Raw genomic sequence first — 23058 nt, 5'->3', positions numbered from 1 at the left:
AGAGCTGGGCGCGGGGATGCAGGTATCGATATGTATAACGCTAGGTTATAGGTGTGGAGACGTGTACGAGGGATGGAAACTCGGCATCGAAGTGCCATTGTAGTCGAATGTCGTTGGGAGAAAAGTTCGGCGATATTCGAAACGGTCTTTGAGCTATTGTGCCCCGCGCGTCGAGGGCGCAACGAAGAAGACGTTGCCACCATTAAATTTACGACCCCGCGACTCCGGGCCAACCGGAAAGTGACAATCTCGAAGCGATTCAGCCATGCTCGAGATCTTGAATATCAAAACGTCTCGCCGCTCACAGGCCGGATTAGTCCCGTCACGGATGGCGCCTTTCTCGGAAGTTGTTGTTCCCCGTTACGGTTCTGCAGCTTCCGGTCTGGTTGGACGATCTATCGATCAAGATCGAACAATCAGGGTGTCGCAAGATTACGCCGCGGGGACTCGGACGTAATACAAGCTTCTGTGGCTCTCCAGTTTCTTCCCGAAATTTTCCGATGTGTGTAGATTCAGTTGGGATGAACGAAGAATCGAAGTGAATCATGCATGCGTGCTCGTCGTCGCAAAAAGGGTCCAGTTATGCGGGGTTCGCGCGCCGCGACGTCACGCGTTGAGAGGAAGTGCCGTGTGGAAGCTTGGAACCGAAACGCGCGGTGATTGATGCGACTTTCACCCTTCCGACTTGCAGTCTCCTCCCCGTTTCCAACAAGGAATTCGACTCGCTGAAGAAAATTTTGGCACAGCGATGGCTTGTGAAGCCTTCATTAAACCGTACGAAGACGGTGAATTCCGATCCTGCAGGTTATACGCGACCCCACGTGCAGGGCATAGTCGGTGACGTAACAGGCGGAAAATAGCTCTGAACCTTCGGGAAAGGTGTCAAAGTCACTCGAGGACGATCTGGATAAAATTTACAGCGTAGACTCGACTCTGGCCTTTCATGTTCGGCCCGATAGGTGTATGTACGTGTAAAATACTCGTAGAAGAGAAGAACTCGCCCGGAATCTGATCGTCTCGCGTTGCGCGGACCGCGAATCCCGAAGGCTCTTGGAATTGAATTTTCCGCATTTTTTATCCGTGTTTTTACCCTCGATCTATATTCGAAAAGCGAGGCGAAACACTAGCGGCGGGCTGGCTGGAGTGCGGATGGAGAAAACCTGTCAGAAAGTGACAAATTATCGGCGTTAGGGTAGCTTTGAGAACACGTGAACTGTGATCTTGGTTTTTGAATATTGCTGACTACGTAAGGTTGAACACGCTTAACGCGGGGGACAGTCGCTGCAGGCAGCTGAGATGGGTAAATGGGCCTGCAGCGAGTAAAAACGCAACACATGCCGCGGGCCTTACGCCGCGCGGCCTTTCCTTCACCTATACTCGGAGATTAAACTCACTCGCGTGGCTCGTAATCCAGGATTTTTGCTACGAGCCGCTTGTAAAAGGCTTTAATATGCCAATCAATCACTCTTTTGACTGATATTAGACGAGCGCCGGCAAGCACGAGCATCAATCTCTGATTACCCACCCTTCGCTGCTCGCGCCGACTAATTTTATTTATTCCTTCCTTGTTGATTGTACAATATATATAGCGTGTATATATATATATATATATCCACACTTACACATATATATCGTGTACCTGTCAGGTATGTATACGTGTAATGATGTATTTACTCGGGATCTGCGGAGTGGTTCCCGGCGGGCTTTTGTTCAAACTCGCTCTCGCTCTCGCTCTCCGAATAATATTATACCTACGGGCAAACAAATATCAATTGCTTAAAATTTGCTCAATCGCGCGCTTTCGAGCCACTTGGTATTAGCGTAAAAGCTCTTTTGCTAGTTCGTAGAGGTCACGTAAATCTAGGTATAGCGAAATGTATCTCGTTGATGAAAGGTACCTAACACGCATTATGAAGGCATACTATATAAGCCGCTTATGAATAAATTCTCATACTTGTTCGTTGGATTACCGAACGTTAATTAATCAGAACGGCTGTAGCACGGCTGTCAAAATAATACGAAAAAGGAATTAGCAAGCGTTTTGTTTGAATTTTCTTTACGCTAATTGTGCTTGGTCAACGTATAAAAACGATTAATATATACATTGTAGATGTGTATATACACACATATATATATACGTGGGTGGAAACCACGTCACGTGAAAGCTCATTTATTTTCCTGGTAATTTCGCGGACTTGACTGTTTGTCAGTTAGTTGTGGGCCATGAGGTATATTATTTTCGAAGCCATTAGCGGGGCGCGGGCTCTTTCAATTAGGGTGTCAGGGAAAACCGGAGTGTACGGAAAATTCAAACTTGCCCGCAAGGCCTTGGCGTTGATTCGGCTTCTGCAGTCTTTGGCTCTTGATTTTCGTATATTATATGTATATATCCAGGGTGGTGAATAGCGGCGGTTTATTATCGCTTACCGCTGGGGTGAAGAATGAAAAGTGAGAGGAGTGAGAGAGAGTGAATAAAAAAAAAAAAAAAAACAATCAAAATGATCAAACCTCCGCTCCCCAACGGAGCCTGAAAATATCGTTGGGAATTATATTATGAAATAATTACACCGAATTTTATGAGCTCGTTTCGCGAGAATATCCGCGGTCGGCTCTGCCATACTGCACCAGGGGTGAAAAATTTGTTGGTATAATATTTTTCTTCAATTTCCAAAATTACATTGGCATATTTTTGTCCCGTCTCTTAAAATTGGGCGACAGTCTTCGAACACAATATCATACTACGAGTAGGTTACCAATCAATTAACTCCGTTCAACATTGTTACATGTATTATTTGAAAAGCCACTGAAGACACGGTTGTCAGAGGAGAAATTAATCGATACCCAAGATTATTCCGAAGGCACGCAAGCACGAAATGTTATTCTTCGTAACACATCGTGAAAAAAATCTTTCACGATGTTGAAATTCCGGCGAGTTCGACTGTCGACGAAACGCGAGCGATAATAAATTTAACCGTACACCAATATTAGGAAGTATACTCTTGGAGTATGGAAATACGAAGGAACCGCGAAGCTGGCTCGTTTCGTTCCCCTTTTATCTCGCGCCGGTTCGTCCGCATGTTTTTTGCTTTAACCGAGGTAGGAGTAAGAAATTTTCTGCATTCGGAGGGGTGAAAATAATTTATTAACGTGTCAAGAGGGATAAGTTTCTTATCACAGTTCCTTCGCCGCTCAATTTCGATCAGTGATGGCCATGGCCATGACCGTGTCCGTGTCCGTGTTCGTGCCCGTGTCCGTGCCCGTGTCCGTGTCCGTGTCCGTGTCCGTGTCCGTGTCCATGACCACCGTAAGTCCCTCCGGAGTGGTCGTTGCCACCGCTGTTGTGGACGATGGCGTGGAACCCACCGTGGTGATCGGCGTGGTACTTGACGGTCCTGACGTTGCCGCCTGGCTCGTGGAGGGTGTATTCACCGGCCACGTCCTTGCCTGGACACGGTGCAATGGAATGACGATAATAACGACGATGACGATGGCGATGAATTCGGTTGGTACCAGAGGGGATCGTTCTCCCGTGAAGCAAGGAACGTCAAAATGTCGTCTTACCGTCTCGGTGCTCCTTCTGCCCGTGGAAATCTTTCGTGTGGTGGTCCTCGACTCCGTAGGCGAACTCGTACTTCGGGTGAGCCTTGAAGTCGTGGTCCTCGTGGCCGTGCTTGTCCTTCCAGACGACCTCCACACCCTCGCCTTCCACCGGCCCGTGGTAATGCTGGAAGGAGTGAGCCTTGTGGGCCGTCGTGCATCGAGTCATGATACCCAACGTCAACATCGTGAGCAGGGGGACCAGCTGTGGGGGGCAAAAACGTTTGTCAGGTTGGAATGACCGGAGCTTTTCCTCGAAAATTTTTGCTAGCCGTGAATAATTCTCTCTTAATTAATTCCGGTCGGAGTTGATCAACGCGTTCGTTCTAATTATCCGGCGGTGAAAAGGCGGCTGCTGGACCGCGTGCACGTTGGTTAAGCCAGTTAGTTGAACACAGTCGTGGTTGAGCGTTGGTTGAAGGGGCGAAAATTTGCTGTAATTTCTGTCAAAATGGACGCGCAAGCTCGCTGCTTTAATTTAACGCTGCAGCGGTATGGTTTCGGTTAGCAACCTGTTATTAAGTCGACATACCGGAGGATAATTTTGGTATATGGCCGCAGTGTATGTATATATATATATATATATACATATTATATTCTTCCATAGACAGTTTAGCTGTTTCGTTTTATTCTAATTATTTCCAAGAGACAATCAAATCCGCCGCGCGGGTTTCTTTTCCCGCGATTGTTAAACTCGTCTCGTCCGTTAATGGTATATAAACGCGTAGCCGGTGGGAAAAAACGAAGGTTATTAAAGACGGTGCAGAGAAATTCGCGACGAATTTAAAAACAGTTCGGCGACGATCACTCGGGAAAAGCTGTTAATAACTCTGGCCGATATTTTGGATTTAAATCGACGCGTGCGATACTGATTTGTTGATTGCGTTAAATTAATATTAGAGTAACTGCGGCACCTTGAACGCCATGTTTGCTGTATCAGACCGGTGAAGTGACTCTGTCAAAACTGATACCTGGACAAAAGTGTACCGGCGTTTATATAGTTTGAGAAATCGCGGATTCGATTTGTTTGAAACGATTACTGGACAAAATTTTTTCGTTTTTTTCTATTTCTTACTTACGCGACTCTCACCCCAGTTTACATCAGGCGCGACCGCCTTTGTGTTACTGGGTTATTTAATCGACTTTAGATTTCAGCGCTGTTGTAACAGTATCGGTGATTATTCAACGTTTGGAACGGCTCCGGCGGATACCGGGTACCGAGGATGCAAAAAAAATTACAGCGACGGCGGCGAATCAGTAGAGCATTACACTTACGGTAATTCGTCCGATGTAAAAGAATCGGTAGGTATAACCGATTTCACAAGGAAGGAGATCAGACGCGGACCGGTAGATATTATAATTACTTCGTACGGCACTTGAATAAAAGGTCCGAAAGCTGTTACAGCCACGCTGTCGTTCAAACTTGGAAAATTGATTTCTTCTGTAGCTCTAATTTGCGACTCGTGCTTCACCAAACCGCTGCACTGCGAACGTTGAACCCCGAAATTTTTTAAAATAATAAAACGAGCACAACTTTTCTCTCCCGACATCGTCGCAACGGATTATTTTTTTCTTTTTTTTCTTTTTTTTTTATTTCAATGCTAAGTTGTCGTCAGTGTTGTCGTCTCGTAAAACCCGTTTTTTTTTTACGGTTCCAAAGTTCGTCGACAGAATCGTATCTCGCTTTTTGAGGAGGACGCAAAGCGCCTCTGGGAAAAGATATACGCAAGAAATAAAAAAAATAAAAAAAAAATAAAAAAAAAACAAGAAAAAAATCCCACAACTCGAACTGCAGACGGAATCAAACTTTTACGAGTCCGGCTACACAAGGATCTGAAAATAGGAGAGAGATCCGAAAAAACGACTCGGTCGATCCTGCTGAAAAATCACCTTTATTGCCGGACGAAGAACCTTCTTTTTCCTCCCTCAGGTTGTCGGCGCTCTTGACGCTTTTACCGCTCTACGATTAGGCCCGCGCCGTTTATACGCCCGTAATTTAGCAAATTGAAGTTAACTACTAGCCGCGCAAAGCCTGCAGGGCTACCTGTTGTGATAATTCACACGCGATCTTGCGTCGTCGGCGCCGGTGCAGCCCCGGCAATTCACCCCGTGTTTGTTGCCGTTAAATTTTCAACGGGCTCCTCGTAAAACTCACCGAATTACCCGAACCCCCAGAATTTTCCACTTGGCTACTTCCAGGGCTGATCTTGCGGTAAATCTTTCCTGTTTACCTCCGACGTATTATCTCGATCTTGACATTATTCGCCTTTATGTTTTGTACCTGTCAAGTACGTCGTTCGACCTACGGGAAAAATCTCGAACACACACGGAAACCTCGGGGGATTATCTTCATTAATCGGAATTCTTTTCAGGGAAAAAATTTTTCAGTACAATTTATCGAACGGTTTGAAATATTCGTTATTTTCGTTCGTTCAACTCAGGAAACTTGTGGACGCTAATATGTTATTTAATCCTGATGATAACTAGTGCAAAATTTTCGAAAACAATAAAACCACATGTTTTTAGTGCTCTTTGAACGATTCATCAACTTCAAAATTCTCTCTAAAATTTATCTGGAAAGAATGTGAAATTATTTAAAAAATTTTGTTTCTCGTTTCTAGCAGATATTCTAGAAAGAAGCTCCTCTTCCGCGATCGTGACAACTCAATGCCAAACTGACGTGACTCAATGTTGCAGTTTTGGTAAGTAATCACATTTTAAGTACTAAATTGATTTTTATAAGCGAATGAGCGAAGAGGCGTGTTTCAAGAAATGGTGAACGCTTTCGTGCGTCTTCATATTCGAGTCTTGAGGTTTTCCGGTACACTTATTGCACGAAAACGTTTACTACCTGTCTCGTACTTTGTTATTTAAACCGAAAAATTCGATACGTTTCCCGGGTCTTTTTCCCCTTTGCTTAACATTGCTTGGATAATTAAAAGTGAATGAATATTTTTTTGGACAAAGGATACAACGAACAGCAGGCACCGAGTTGATTAAAATTATGTAAATAATTCAACGGTACCGCAGTGATCCGGTTAGCAGGTCGAGGGTTTCAAGCGCATATGAGCTTGCGAAATATGTGCGAGTGAAACGACACGGGGGAATCCACCAGTCACGCGGTTATTCAGCAAGAGCGCTCCTCTTTCGTTATTTGCCATTTTGCAATTTCCCTATTTCGCGGGTAATTGTATACCTACATCCGAACGGGTTCGCGGGTAAGCGATGATTTTGAAAAACGTGCAGCAATGCGTCAGCGTCCGTTTGATAGGCGGTTCGCGTAACAGCCGGTTTTCAAATAAAATTTCACCGAAATAGAGGCTCGCGGTTGTTTGGCATCGCAGCAAGACCATTTCGCACGAATCGAGTTATCCATAGTTGATGGCCAATCAGGCCGGCTAAACGCCGTCCAACTTGATGATTGGCCAATTCAGCTTTGGACGAGCTTCGCTGTAAACGAATCGGGGATCGCGTTATGCATTTTGGTACCACTGACGAGGTTCGAGGAAGAGGAAGCGGAGCTGGGTGTTAAATGGACGTCCAGACGACCCGGACACTTCTTTATACAATCCGCCCGATCTTCCTCCGGCACGGGACGAATCCCTTCCGCAGTATCGCTGGTTTATCATAACAGCTGGACCATAGCTTCCAAATTTGGCTACGACTGTAATAATTCATCTCAAAAATCCAACGAAAGTTGAAATAATCGCGTATGTGCAATTTCCTCGTTCACAATCCCTGGTTCAATGCCTCCACGTGGTACTTTCGGAAACGAATCAGTTTAAAGCCTATTTGCATATAAATTATAAGTAAAACTAAAACTAATAAACGCGGTTAAAATCAAGTGAAATTTAATTGTTAAGTAGCGTATAAAGGATTTGAAAATAAATAAATAAATAAATAAATAAATAAATAAATAAATAATACCCTTGCCCTACCGGGATGTAGACATGAAGGAGGGGAGGAGAAAAAGACGAGGAGCTGCAAGAGCACGAGGTTGACTCGATCCCTGGGCCTCGGAAAACGACGCGTCAAAGTCGAAGAGGCTTTTCTCCTCTCCTCCCGCTCTCCTGCGGCTTCTCCCTTTTCCCTTGTGCCTACTTGCCTCGTTAAAGTCTTTCGCTGCGTCGTCAAAGCTCGGGGAAATTTTGGGCTCCTTTGCTAAGGCATCCTGGTTTCGATTGGCACTTGTAGAAAATTCAAAACCTTCTCGTCTTCCTCCCCCTCGAATTACACTGATTCGAATCAAACTTGGGGGAGCATTTACTCGAGCTCTTTTCTGCTTATACCCGCCTGTCTTGCTGAAAGCCAAACATGAGTAGGGTACTCGACTTTCCTCCTGCAGGATGTAAACATTCAAAACTTGCCGGATGATCTTTTTACAAACATCTTTTTACCCGGCTGCGCGTGCTCGAAGATCCGGAAAAATCTCAAGACCAAAATCCCGCACTCAGCCTGCATGTCTTGCTTCGTAAAATGTTTACTTATATTTATATACGCGTACATGTTATGCCGTGTAGGGTGACTTTATATAACGGAATTATTTTTCTCAATTTTTTCTTTCCCCATTCTCCAATTCTTCTTCCGTACAGCAGTTAATTTGCTATTATTCACGACGCTTCATTTTCGCAGGGACATGTATGTTAAACATGTCAAACGTGAGAAATTTGATTTTTTCCTCCTTGATCTTTTTTTTTTCGTTTTATTCATTTATCCTCAACACACCGAACAAAACAGTGAGTTCCGTGTACATTCTTCATATCGCAGCAATTGAGTTTACCCCGACAAATAAATAAACAATAACCTTGTTATACTGAAAGCCTCGGGGCTTCCGAAAGCTTCCGGCATAGCTGGAGCAGTCCGAGAAGAAGGTAAGCCAGTCGGCATTCCTGGCGCTATGCTTCGAGGAAGGAAAACGAAGGAGTCTCCGAGTGTAGTAAACACAGTCGAGCACAATGCGATCCTTGTCTACATACACATATACATATGTATACGTGCAGTATACACAGCTAAGCCTGTTACACGAGGAGTACGGGGATCCCGGTATACAACCGAGGACAATTACCTTTTATCTTCTAATCCCGTAGAAACAGCAGATGCGATTTGCCGTTGAGTCGCGTGACAAATGTGACAAATAAACACAGCTTAGCTTCCTGTAATCCGCTACGGATAGACGTCTTCTCCTTCCCTCGCCTGTTTTGTCCGCCTTCATGGCACAGGCGCAGACGCTGGGGATACTTCTGGCTCCACCCTTATCCACTTCCTACCCCTTCACTCGCCCAAGGAGATTCGCACCGAATCAGAGCGTTTCAGCGATTTTTTCATACGAACCGATCGGCGGCTACATCTTCGAACTAACATTGATCGCAATCTGCAGTTGAGGATGGAAAAGGTTACTTGCCTTGTGACATTTTTTGTTGTTGATTTCCGTTTCTTGGTTTTTTTTTTTTTTTTTTATTATTTTGGAAACTTTGTGCCAATGCGGCGAATCACATTTCTCTATCGGGCACACGCTGCAAGCGTATATCGAAAGCGATACTCGTCAGGAGCAGTGTAAGGTACTTTGGTCCGACATTCTTTGGTGATATGGAGAACTGAAAACGGAAGTTGAATAAGTGAACGAAATTGATACTCCGGGACGTGAAAGAGGAAATCCTACTCCATTTCCTTCGACGGGATTTACAACGACGGATATTTCTAAGCTTAATCCGAATTCTGGGTAAGGAATATCGCGAATGTGAAACTGCTTCCGGAAATTCGTAAAAATTCGTTTTTCACATCGGTTCGAGATGTGATCTTCTGAAAAATGTGACGTGTTCGATTCTCCGTATAACATCCAAAGTGGGTTTACTATTTGCGCAATTTTTCGGGTCGCGTTCTCTTCCATTTTTGACAACATGTTGTAAAGCCATTAATGCATGAAAGAATATCGCAGCGAATCGCGTTCGTCTGCAACTTCATTTAAATCCGACTTTAATCTTCGTCGACAAACCTTCGATTCAGCGAATCGTGACACGGGGGTAGATTTTTGAAATTGGATTAGTCGTGTGAGTGTAACGCTACGCCTCAACTACAGATCTACGACGTTAAAGCAAAGAGAATCGATTCGCGATGGCATTTCGTTATTATCCGACGAAAATTCCTGCTTGTCTCTCGACAACATTCCGACGATGCTTTTCAGTTCTCCTTCTAAAAAATCGTGACTTCACGTTACGTGATAAAAACCTCGCGATTTTTCACCCCGGGAATACGAGTCGACGTTCCGACACATGATCAGTAGCTATGTTACGTTCGTCCTTTTTCACTCTCCCATTCAAGCTGTAGGGATCGGATTCCTAACGACTCAATTCAAACACTGTTCATGCGCCCCGATCTACCGTTGAAAAAGAAAAAGAAAAAATACAATGAGAAAAAAAAAAAAGAAATCCGTCTCTCATACACGTGTTAACACATGGCCATCGATCGCGGCGCTTTGCAAAGCTCTAATGCAGACACCGACTGCACAGTCTTTGCGCTCCGGCATCGGTGCAAAGCTCCAGCATAAACACTGATGTTTAGCTACTGTCGCTGCGTAGTTTCTCGTGGACAGAGCCACCTACCGCACGCACACATGCTGGTCATGCTGCTTTTACGCTATCCACTACAGTCTCCACCATGTTGCGTATTTATTCAACCGCTATCTAGAGGGATGCGAGAGTGGGTCAGGGGTGAATGTCACAATGCTGCCATTCGACGCCCCGTCTGACAACGGCCTCAACCGCTTCACAATTTAACTACAATCGCGACACCTCGCATTCAACCCTGCTGAGGTTCCGCAGAAGCTCCTCGTCGTCTTGGAGTCATTTTCTCAAAATGTCGTCCGAGCCTTGAAAGCGGTTGAATATAGCGATCGTCAATGCACGTGCAAGGCCAAAAAACGTTGGCTAATTGGCATCATTGATAGACATAAACACGAAATGAACCTTGGAGATCAAGAACCACCGGCGGTGTATTTGTGCAATATGAGATTTCGTTCGGTCGTGTTTGTTGACGACGTAAGCGATGTACGCTCGACTGTTGAACGCGTCGTGTTACAGTCTCGACAGATGGATTTTAGAGTCCGGTTATCAGTCGGGCTGTTTTGACTGCGGTGGAAATTTCCCGAAATGCAACTTCGGTGAACTCAAAGCAGCCCGAAGCCGGGCCTGGAGCTACAGTACGGATCGTAGATATTTTCGTCGTCTCTCCATTTCGCGAAACGAGTCTTCGAAACGAGGAGCGAAATCCGGAGTCTATGCAGAGTCGAGAGGCAAAAGGCACGGGCGCGAGGTGTCGGAGAATCGGGATGGTTAGGAGCGGCGAAAGCGATTTACTTCCACAACAGTCTGGCTCTATGGTCTAACGGTGATAGAATCCGTTGGAATTTCACTCGGAATTGTACCTACCCTACGCCCTCGCAGCTAGCCCTCTGCATTATATTACGTAAACCCCACACTAATATTAATTAATCTTGACGAGGGCCACTTGTGCTCTGGCTCGAAGACCCCTGCAAGCTCGGGACGTTTAGAACCAACGCCTGGCACGGCATCACCCTCGGGAGGACCAGGGATGATCATTCCGCTTCGAAGATCCTTAACTCCGTTTCTGAGCTCCACGCACGCATTCGCGTTAAGAGTCTCGGAGCCGCTGGCACGTTGGGACGAAATAAGGCCTTTGAACTCGGCTGTACGAATGGGAAGATGCCCGGGAAGCTTGACTGTAACTCCGATGAAAATTCAACGGCGTAAGTCGGGCGTGTCGTCCTAACGTACCAGTGGCTGAAGGATGAAAGAAGGAGGTGAAATGTATGTTAGTACAAGCCGTAATCTAGTCGTAAGATTACGAATTTAAAGAGGCTGGTAAACCAAATATTGATACTTTTCATTGATTTTATTACGAGACAGTCGTGGATTAAGTACAAATTTGTCAAATTATTACACTCGTGAGTATATCAATCGTTCTCTTGAAAAATACGAAATCAAAGAGAGACACTGGAATCGCAAACGAAAGCTCGGATATTTATGCGTAATTTCAAATCTTCACAAAATGGTTAGAAATCTATCACGTTACTTCGATTTCACTTTACGATCACTCGTTTCATTGAAAAGTCCATTTTCTACAAAATTACTGAAATGAATTTTTACCGTAGTCAAATCAATATTGGCATTTGTTTGACAGGGTCGAATCAACGTCGGTGCAACGAGGTAAAATTGAATATTCGACAATGGCGAGAAAATTACACGAGTGCGAAATTACCGCTGCATAATTCAGCGAACCGATTCGTCGCCACAAAATTAGGGCTAAACAAGTTTACTCGTTTGCTGTTTGCAAAGCTGCCCCCTCCCTCCACAAGGCGTACGGGACATGTGATTCCACGTGTCTAATGTGGGTTAAGAGATCCCGTCCATCAAGCTTATTACATTTTGGGAGCGAGCTCGGCGAGAAGTAATCTCTCCGTACACAGAAAGATATCCTGCCTACCTTTACCTACCTCCTCCTCCTCCTCCTCCCATGTCTTTTTATCCGGCTCACGCGAGATTAGAGTAACAATGTTACCCAGGCGAACACCGGCGAATCCGGATTTCGACGAGTAGCTCTATAAGCTTTCGCTGAGAAATTTCACGGGATGTGTGCGAGGAACGCCTGTAAAAATAAAAAACACGCAGGCACGATAAAACACGGATATAAACGTAATTTTCAATTTCGCGATATCGGTTATATGGGAATAATCCATATCGATCGTGTGATCGTTTCACGCGTTAGCGACGCACGTTTGCCTTTCCGTTGTTTCCCAGATACGACCATGTCTATACTTTGTAAAATTATTTCGGGGGAAATTGATACAAAAGTGATATTAGCTGTAAGCGGAAATTGGCGGCTTATATTATAAACAACATGCTCTCGTAATAGGTTGCATCGTCGTTACAGGCCTGCAGGAAATTAGATTTACTTTATGTTCAGGTGATGAAACTCTCTTCGATCTGCGGGCTTACAGTATTTCTTGGTCTCATCTTTTCGGAGCGCGAGTTTTTTTTCCACTTGACGATATTGTTATAACGGACCGCGCTTGAGCAAATAAAACTCGGTTTATGTGTGTGCCGAGGTTGATCATGACCGCAAACGTTGATCAAATATCATTACCAAAATTCATCTAGTAGATACAGGCATTCAGTCCTGATGAAACGAATCGATCCTCGACTATGATGTTCCAATTGAATCCACGTCAATGTACACTTTCACCATTTTTATTGTTTTTTTTTTTTTTTTATTTTAATGTCTTATTACTGTTTACCGTGGTATGCTAACTACTTTTTCGCGTGTAAATATATAGGCATAGCCGCACTACCTCAAGTGCCTAGGTATAATTGACGTAATTTATACGGGCTCGCGATATTAGATGTGAAATTTACGTCGCGGTGAATAATTCAATTTGTAATCGCTCGTTCAAATATCATGGTATAAATAATATCGTTGCTTAATTAAAAAAAAATTTCCCACCTCGCGGCGGGATTTGTCAAATTGAATTATCAAATTATCGTATAATACCCGTTACAATTCCCCCTTGTGTGTTGAAAGTAATAACGAAATAAGAGTATTAGCCTCTCGGCTCTCTTTAGGAGTCGATTAATTTCTTTGTTCATTAGCAATTAATAAGAGTGCTGAAAAAGTTTCCGGATTTCAGGGTACCTGGGGTGTAAAAACGACAAGAGTTTTAACGGTGCGATATCATAGAAATGCTAATTTATAAAAGTCCTCGTTTGGCGAAATAATAAAAATGGTAAGCGTTATTCAAATTATTATACTACCTTGCGTACATGACGCGTCTCGCTTCTGCACGAGCGTTATAGTCGGTACAGGTTGTTTGCAAAATACACAAAGTATTATACCTACCTGGGCTGCTTATACCGCTATCCAGACTTTTGTTTGCCCCTATGAATTATTCATGACGCTACTTATAAGCCACTATTGCCGTTGCATTCGTAGCGACGAAAAATAAGGTAAGAAAAAACGAAAAAACGAAAGACAAGAACAAAAAAAAAAAAAAAACAGGTGAAAATAAAAAAGTAAATGAAATCACACTCTTCGAATGAATCAGAACTTTCTTCCGCTTGTTTTTTTTTTTTTTTTTTCTTCACGATTTTCACTTCCTCTTCTTTCCCAGTGCCGAGCTTTATTTTCTCTACATGACTCTGTGTGCAGAATCGTTTCACCTCCAGGCTTGTCCTTGTATTAATACAAATGTAAAGATAATATACTTGGCGTTTGGTTGACAACCTCGAACAAATTATTATAAATAACAATTGACAAGAGGACGGGCAAAGTGGATGAGAAAGCGCACGCGATGAAAAGAAAAAGACGAAAAAGACAACAATATTTCATTCAAATCAACCAAATTGGTTCTAAAGGTACGGAGACTTGTTTTCTCTCTACTTGCAGCTGCAGGTGAAACTCTTGATGAGGTACGAAATATGAAGACAGGTATATAACAAAGTGCGATCGAAGTATAACTCGATTAACGTGACGCGTGGATAATTTTCACCGAGAGAAATTGGTCACCATATAAATTTCTACGCACATAATACCTCTGACTCTACGTACGAACACCAATATTATTTGTTCGGATGACGATAAAGAGAATTAAGTGACTTGCGGCGGGTAAATTGTTGGACATTTTTAATTACCGGATCGCGCAGATAATTTTCTTTTCTGCCGTTTGTTGAATATTTTCTCGGCGTTGCTGGTGTATTCGCTTTTTCTCTATAATATCTTATTATACTTCTACACAGAAATAATACGCAGAAAATATAGTAGAAAATTTTCCTTGCTTATATGCATAATTAAACGCGAGGATCTTGGATTTAGTTTTGCACGCGTTTATACTCGAAGCGGTCTTAGCGTATATTTTCACCGAATCCACCCACTAGCCTGACCCAATTTCTTCAAATTAGTTAATCCCGCGCTTTGCAACACTGCTCCGCAAAATCGGCGTGAAAGTGAGTCGTTCGTTGGGGGTCTCTATTGCATTATAGCGACCCGTTTTACGCGGTTGAAAATTTTTACGAACGATTATATTTCCGAGGAAATGTATTTTTTTTTCCTCCACCCCTTGCCCGCAAAAAAAAACCACGCCGAAAAGATTGATATCGTCATTCGACAACTGCGTAGGTACGATTAAAAATCTCAAATCTTGAGCTTTCGAGCCCCATAATACATGCAGGAAAAAAAAAACCACACGGGTATAAAAAAAACCGCGTGTCAGTAGGAATGCCATTGTCAGCTATCGTTATCCATTAATCTCGAACGGAGAGATCGTCGTCGAATTTTATCGCGCGGTACATCCCGGTTATCGGGAATCGAACAGAGCTTTGTGCAAACGAATTTTGAGGCAACCTTCAACCATTTGAATTTTTAAAAGGTACGCGACCATCACGCCGGCAGATATAGAGACATTCACGTGTGGGCATCGAAGCCCGTTGTATGTAAATCGAGCGATAGGCGAGTGCACGGTGTCACTCCGGAAGGGGGCGGAAAAAAATTCCGAATTGGGGGTTGGGATGAAAAAATTCCACTGCAATTCTCCTAGCTCCGATCCTGCTGGTTGTTACTCGTTGTTATTGCCCCTCTAGGCTGAAGCAGGGGTGCACCTATGTTACGTGTTCTTTCCTCTCGTCCGAGTACGCGAATGTCGCGTACGTGCAGGGGGCTCGGCGCATGGTTGAAAAGAAGGCGAATAGAAAAAAAAAAAAAAATTACCTGCATAGTACGTGATTTGAAAATTCATAGAATCACCGATTATAACGCGGTCTCCATCCGTGTACATACGTGTATGTACAATGTACATATAATACTGATTTATCGTTATCCGGGGGGCCGGGCACGGATTTCAGCGATATCCTCGATGATATATCAATTCTTGAGCTGCTCGCCTAACGAACGAATCGCGTGTTAACGCCCAGGGGATCCTATATATCCTTACACGTTATTTCGTGGAATGTTTTCGAGTTTCATTCGGTTGCTGTTATTTCATTCTCTCGGTTTTTTTCATTCTTTTCTTTTTTTATCTCTTGACACCGAGTACAGTATAACGTCGGAGCCACGCGACATCAACCACGTTTATTTTCCATATTTCATGCTCACTGGAATGTTGGGATTTCATCCATACGCTTGACTACGGGACTCGTGGCTGTTTCTCGCTGCCCCAATTCCGTCTACGCTCTTCTTCTTTCTCTCTCCTTGTTACATTATATGGTTACGTTGTGCTTCCGTAGATTTAATTTTTTTTTTTGTTTTTGTTTTTCTCACTATGCAACGCCGTCAACGCTTAGTCAAGGATGGAAAAAAATTTCTGCTCTCGAATGCGCGGCGTGCTGATTAGAGAGGGGGGGGGGAGAGTTAATTAACGTTACAGTAAAGCATCGAGTAATTGCGCGGTTATTTTTGATTACCTTGCGGGGTGAAAGATTTGCCAAACTCTGCATCAGCGGCGCATGCAGACTGATTCAACGTACAGGGTATAGAACCTGGCTTACAACCAATTAAACGAAATTGATTGTTTTCCCGTTCCTCTTCTCGATTTCACCCCAGATTTCTATTTGCGGAACAAAATAAACGAACAATTAACGAACAACTCTTAAACGGAATTACATTATTTGCTACTCACCGAGGTATGGATAACGAATAAAACTAATTATTATACAACCGCTGTGTATTTTGTTTCACGTCTTTTTCCAATTACGTTTTCACAATTGTTTGCTCGATTCACTTCTCCCTATATTCTGTTCGCACAAATCTCGTTTCATCGTTTCATTTGTTCAATAATTTTCTCTCCTCTTCAATTCTTATAACTTCATCAGCTTTTCCCACGAATGACTTAACCGTGATTGAATTTTTCGCGTTTGTTTCTTGACCGCTGGCCTCATCATTCTAAAGTGAGTTTAGACCTCTAAAGGATGATGCATGCAAAGAGCGAGAGAGAGGGAGATAGAGAAAGGGATAGGGAGACGTTACCACGCGATGCAGGTCCTGTGACATATTTCTGTACGTACGTACATACATGCACACATATACATACCTACGTAGGAAAGAAATTTGTAAGGAAAATGTGGGTCTGACAATGATACAATACCCGTCTATTTAAACGTATACATATTTATGTATACATTTTCTGCACATTTATAGGTATTACATACGTATAAGATACACGCACATACAGGCGGATATATATTTCCATTCGAAGAAACGCTTTCTCGCTACTATATTCACCACCGCGAAGACGACGCTCAAGGGTGAATATTCTCCGTTCATTTTTACCGCGAAACGCGCGGAGTCTCTCCGTCTCTCCGTCTCTCAGCAGCAAGCTTGGACCAAAGTGCTTCATACATTATCACATGACAGATACTAATATTAGGTCCACACGTTGGGCGGCAATATTTGCACTCTCTTTTTCTCTCTCTCTCTATCTCCCCCTCCCTCCGCTATTTTCGATCAAACAAAACTTCACCAGCTCGCGTTGCGTATAATGTAAGTAGGCATATATATATACATACGGTGTACAGATGCCCGCCCTTCAAACAATATCACGATATATACATATATACATATATCACGGGGAGCTTATGTCTACAGATAAAAATCTATGTAACATTGGCAACATATTTTCGGACCTGGTATAATACAATTTTACGTGAATGGGAAGTGACAAGAACCTATGAAAAGTGGAGACAACTATCCTTCATTCAACTGCAGATATGTTATGTTTTAAAAAAATCTCGTGAAAATTTAATCTTGATTTCGGAGTGCCTGTACAATTGTCTCGTTAGCAAGCCACGTCGGACACTCGGGATCATCACGTGGCGGACTGAAGGGTCAACAACACGGCTGTTAACCCCCGTCTATATTGCACTGGGAGGGCCGTTATAGGGTATAAGATGCTGTCCATACGTATATAGGCGTGAGAAAACTCAATTTACTTCTGGAATGGTATAACGTCCGCGAGGAAAGGGTGTAACACATGCCGCGAGTTCACGTCTGTGTCATGTGTGTGGCTATTAGAGCCGAGCATTGCCAAGACGCTGAAGGAGCGGTGACCAATGGAGATACCTCAATAGAGCGATAAACCACCGATCAGTACCACACATCGCGCATCGGCATTCATCTCTGGCTCCTCTGTCTCCCCCACAATTTCCGTGGTTATAGAAATTCACCGGAAAAGGATATTCCGGAGGATCTAGACGGATCGCAAGGTCATCTCGATAATCGGAATACGTCGCGTACCGCACACGCGGTCTTTTTTCAAATTTCTACTCACGGCGATCACTGGAAACGCATCGGCTATTTACTTTGGAAAAATATAGAAAAGTCTGCGAAACGTGTGGCGTACCTATACTTCCAGTTTCGAGCATACCTGTGTCTGCTTCCGCCTCTCCACGACGAAGAGAACAAGTCGGGTTCTCCAACGAGTGGCACTTCAGCCGGGGTTGGTATAACTTGTGTTCAACTTTTTTATACCCATGCAAGAACACGGACCTGTATTTTCAATTTCCGATCCTTTTGCATTTGCGAAAGTTATGCACTTTATACTTTGTATAATTTTAGCATCAATTTCTCGTTGCGAAGGCCACGAGGCTTCTTGAGCTCGGTGGTATAAGGTATACGAACAGTATGATTCTGGGGTCATGCCGAGATGGCCTTTGTTTGGCCTGTGACCCAGGCTCACGGGCTGTTTCCCTAATGCTCTTTTGTCATGTGCCAGAAATGCGAGAGTTGTGAGACAGAGAGAGAGAGAGAGAGAGAGAGAGAGAGAGCCAAGGCTGCAGTCTCTCAATTACTTGGCAGATTGAATTATATGTATTCAGGTAGTCAATAATGGAACAGTAGACGTTGAGGCGCACCCACACAATGATATTCATTAGCACACCGAGTCGCTCAATCTCGCTCACAATGGTTCTCTATGTGTGTGTATAACGTACGAATGTTACCGTGGTAATAAAAGACACCCCGTGGAAGATCCGAATCTCACCGCGAATTATGGAGTAACTTGAGAGTTTGATTTGACGTCCTGGGCTGCGTGGATCCGAATCCGAAATTTCTGTCATGTTTGGGTTGGGTTGCGCGGTCTTATAAGCTTCGGGTAAGTTCGACAACGCGTCGGAAGATTCATCGGTAACAAGAGCCCGCGGAACGAATTCGGTACACATTGCAAAGAGGATTTGGTCGATCATATTTTCAAGTGAGTGTAAGGACGGAGTAAAATGACCATGATGAAAACACGAAGATCAAGGCTGTCCGGTTTGTTGCGCTGTAATAAAAAGTGAGGAAAAAGACAAGCTACGACACATTGTGCGTGGAGACGAAAAATTGGAAAGTTGTTTTGCTACAGATAATCGGAAGCGTAACATTGATACATTAATTGGACGAACTCTGGAATAAAATTGAACAAAGACACGATTCTTCCTTGTTGATTTGCGAATATATACCGCAGGGATGAAAGCTGGTGAGATTAGTAGGTGTACATGGAGAGTTCTGGATACAGATTCCCATACCGACATTTACCGACACTGAGCCAAGAAACAAACCCAAGTTTAAATTCAGAACTCTATTTTCATTTCTACTACGGTCGGTCAGATTCAAAAGTCGTCCTTCCTCTCTCACCCCTCACTATTTACTGACGTTTATTTCGTCTCCTGAAGAAAAGAGCCACGGAGCGTGCTGCACGCTCCATAAAAGGTTGAACAATGCCTCGGTATCGGCGGTATACGGTCAGGTTAGCGGTGGTTTAGCCGCCTCGGGTGGGAAAGGCCGCCGTAAAAAGCTCTATCTTCTTCAGCACCCTCGTACTTTAATTGGACAGGTAGCTGAGCGCGGCGCGTAGCAGCGGAGCGTGTGATCAGCGCCACAATGCTAAGAATGAAGTTCTCTCTTCAGAGGCTGGGAAACCCGCCAGGTCAACTTTCAGGGCGCCCTTAGCCCCGACGAAAAGAGGCTCGCTAGCTTTTCCGTCGAGTTCCACAGAGGCGTTCACCGCCATCGCTCGTCCCTTTGTTTAAACTCTCATTTTTGCTCCAACTCGCGTTTGTTATGATTCTTACATACGAAACGCCGGGATGGCAGAGCAACGTGCGGATAGCCGCCGCTTCTTAAATACGCCGCAACGCTTTTCCTCTCCGTTCTCTTGTGTACGACAGTGAACGGAATGAATGTAATGAATAATGAATGTCCATATTCCGCCCTTCGCCGTTCCATCTGCTGCCGCTGCTTCTTGCCATCTTCTTATCTTCGTCCGCCCACCCCTCGACCCATGTTAAACTGCACCTTGTCGGTGGTAGAAATTGAATTTCTATGAAGATTTCTCTTCGCCAGATGGATTCGGCGAAACCGATGAGGGGTAAATATACCTCGTAAGGAACGGAGCAACCATCCGGCCCTTTTTTCCATCAACGAGACTTGTTTCACCAATATTCGTAGAAGCTGAGCCAAGCTGAAGCAGCACTTTCCTGAAAAGCCTGCACGGTATTCCGGAATAAACGTTTAACTCGTCTATCTATGCGCCATAAAAATGAACGCGAATAACTTCACTGAGATATAACCTCCGAGGCAAGCAAGAAAATTTACGGCCTCGTCTGCGGATACTTTTTCTCGTTGCCTTTCTCCGCTATTCGACATTTAACGGAAGACAGTGCCAGCTCCAAAAATCACGAAATCGACAGAAAAAAACGGGCTCCGTAAGTCAAGGAACTGCAATTGTAAAATAGAAAAAAAAATCATCGAAATTCACGGAAATCCTGTTTCAAATTTGCACACGCTCGCGTAACTCGACACAGGACGTTCGACACGGTAATCGCATCTTTTGTGGGATCCTTCTCGCCAAGCCCTCGGGGTGAAAAGGGGTACACCAAACGCGATTAGCATCAGCAATTGTAATATAAGTAACAAACCCAGCCGTCCGTATCAGCCCGACACCCTCGCCACAATCCTTGCGTAATCCGCGTAACTGTTTCGAGAAGCGAATGTGTGCACGTCACACGCTTTCACGTAGACGTGCACGTGCACGGATCCGGGGATCGAAGGGGTTGACAGAGGGCGGATATATCGTCCGGGGAGGGCGACGTCGATGCCCGTATCCCCGGCGGGCTTCCCTCCCCTCGTTTACCCCAGCTTTCTACCCTCAAACATGATCTTTCTTCCCTCTTTATCCGAGTTTCCTGCACTGCCTTTGTTGCGCCTCTCGCAGTCCGATCACATTCGACCAGGCGGACAGGTGCTGAGCCACCATATTTCACGTGCAAGCTCTACTCAGACGGTCTAAGTGATTAAACCCGAGCTGGACGAGCTCGCCGGTACCTTCCAACATTATATATATATATATATATATACACACATACATACATATATATACATATATATACATATATATATATATACATATGTCTTTTTGTTGGCAGCAGTCGCGAGGGCAGAGATGGTGGAAAAAAAATATTGGCCGTTACATTATCGTCACGAGGATCGATGCGATGTATCCTTGTAAATTCAACCTTCGATCCTGCTGCCGTGCGATCTTTGTTTTTCCTCTTCCTGTTCCTTCCACTTTGCACTTCGAGTAGCTGAAAACTAATCGTGCGAGAGAAAATTGCGATGAATTTGAAAGAGGCACCTGCCTGTACCGATGTATGCGGGGAAACGTCGGAAGCGGTACGAGTACAGAATATTATAATGAAATAGTTGGATATTAATTGCCGATCTCGTTGGAATATACCATCACGGTCTGTGATCGAGTGTCACTCATCAACCGCATGAATAAATGGACGATTATTCAATCTGAATTATTAATACAGGCAGATGCAGCGAGGTTAAGTTGGCTTGTCAATGTGACGTTAAATAATTTGTCAGTGCACACGCGTGCGGCAAATTGATCAGTCTTGGCTATTTACCTATGTTTATGTGTACCTATAATACGTTCCTCGTATACTTCACGTCAACCCCATGGAATTTGAGGATATAAACCCTGCAGGAAAAAAATTACAGGAACGCGAATTTTTCCTCAATTTTGCCCTTTATCGGTGAAAAGATTTTTCTTATTGAAATGTTTTTTTTTTTTTTTTCCTTATCTCGTTACCGGAGGTTTATTTCAGGCTCACACACGCTCGTTACACAGCTCGGATATTCCGCGAATTTTTCGCAATTTGCTAACGGAGTATTCTGATCAATAAGCAAGGTATCGGTGCCCGTCGACCCCCTCGAACGTATCCATAAAGTAGTTTCTGCCTCGGGCAGGGCGAGGGCCGGTTCCCTGCAGGCTCGACGGCCAGAATCCTCGTAAAACACCCTTTCGTCCCTGACGATGACGGTCGCGGAATTGTAAAAAGTTCCGCTCGGTCCGACTAGGACTATGCTAACGTTGCGAGCATGCAGGGTTCCGCGATCCTGGCGGAGGAAAGGCCGCGGAAGGAAACACGCCGGAGAAATGAAGGATAACAATAAAAAGTTGGACGGTTGATAAATTGGCTCCGAGAAACGGTACGCCGAATAGATATATCTTTGTCTTTGTACGCGTCTGCGTGCGTGTGTGGTGTGGATGTGTTGAGCAATCATTGCTCAAGAGTCATCTTCGATGAATTTACCGTCCCATGTATAATACATAATACATACTTACGTTATACGCGCGTTCATGAACTCATAAATCTCTCCTATCTCCTATATCGCTGAAAACAGCGTGCTTTTACACGATAAATTCGTAAACCTGTAGCGTCTACGCTTGCTGAAAATTCGCTGGACCTACTGAAATTCTCTAAAACTTGGCAAAAAATGTTGAGGCGCGGGATATTTACTAATCTTTGAAAATTCTTCATATATGTTCGTTATCTTAATGATTCATATTCGTCGTGAAATCATAGCGACACGATGGCGGGCAGAAACGAGAGATGAGACCGAAGCTTTCGGAGCTGTCAGTTTCAAGCTCGTGGGGGACGAGATCAGTTTCATAAGACGCGCGGTCTCTTCGCGTGGCTTATCTTTGTTAGTCGCGGCTGTTTCGACCGACGTCACGACGGATCGTTGGAAGTAACGTGGGTCAGTGTCCGTCCGTCACCTGGAATCCCCTCCAAGCTTCAAAATACATGAAATTTTTCAGCTCAACCTATCACCCGTATAACCCATACCTGCTGTACTAGAAATTTCGTATTGTCCAAGTAATTTTGAAAGCCGGGTCAAAGAATTACAGCCATGCAGAAAATCCCACAAGGCATACGATGTCTATGATTTCAATTGTTAATCAATATTCATACGGCAGGGAATTTTGTTCCGAAACTAATTTGCAATTCCGCAAGTTGTGCAGACTGCAGCGCGTTTTAACCTCGTCCATCATGGCCGGGCATTCGACCCGCTGCTCTTCGCTTTCTCGTATTCCGCTTAACACTCGGGCTGCCGTTTTCTCCCTCTCGGCAGACT

The 23058-nt window shown here is 44.2% G+C and overlaps 2 protein-coding genes across 4 annotated transcripts in view; one reads left to right on the top strand and one right to left on the bottom strand.

Annotated features, from left to right (window-relative positions):
* Positions 1 to 23058, top strand: part of LOC124184338 (kin of IRRE-like protein 1) — a 137612-nt gene that overhangs the window by 80393 nt on the left and 34161 nt on the right. For 2 of the 3 annotated variants that reach the window (XM_046573926.1, XM_046573923.1), the window contains exon 3: positions 6219 to 6299. The gene's annotated coding sequence lies outside the window, so the exon portion shown is untranslated. The remainder of the gene's footprint in view (positions 1 to 6218; positions 6300 to 23058) is intronic. The other variant, XM_046573925.1, reaches the window with a different exon arrangement.
* LOC124184341 (kininogen-1-like) lies at positions 3120 to 4573 on the bottom strand. Its single transcript, XM_046573933.1, has 3 exons — positions 4512 to 4573; positions 3562 to 3802; positions 3120 to 3444 (listed from the first exon to the last, which is right to left on the bottom strand). Exons 1-3 carry the CDS (start codon positions 4521 to 4523, stop codon positions 3200 to 3202), a joined length of 498 nt encoding a protein of 165 aa, XP_046429889.1. The 5' UTR covers positions 4524 to 4573; the 3' UTR covers positions 3120 to 3199.

Source organism: Neodiprion fabricii, chromosome 6 (assembly GCF_021155785.1).
Source record: "Neodiprion fabricii isolate iyNeoFabr1 chromosome 6, iyNeoFabr1.1, whole genome shotgun sequence".
Lineage (NCBI taxonomy): Eukaryota > Metazoa > Arthropoda > Insecta > Hymenoptera > Diprionidae > Neodiprion > Neodiprion fabricii.
This window is presented reverse-complemented; position numbering and strand designations above follow the sequence as displayed.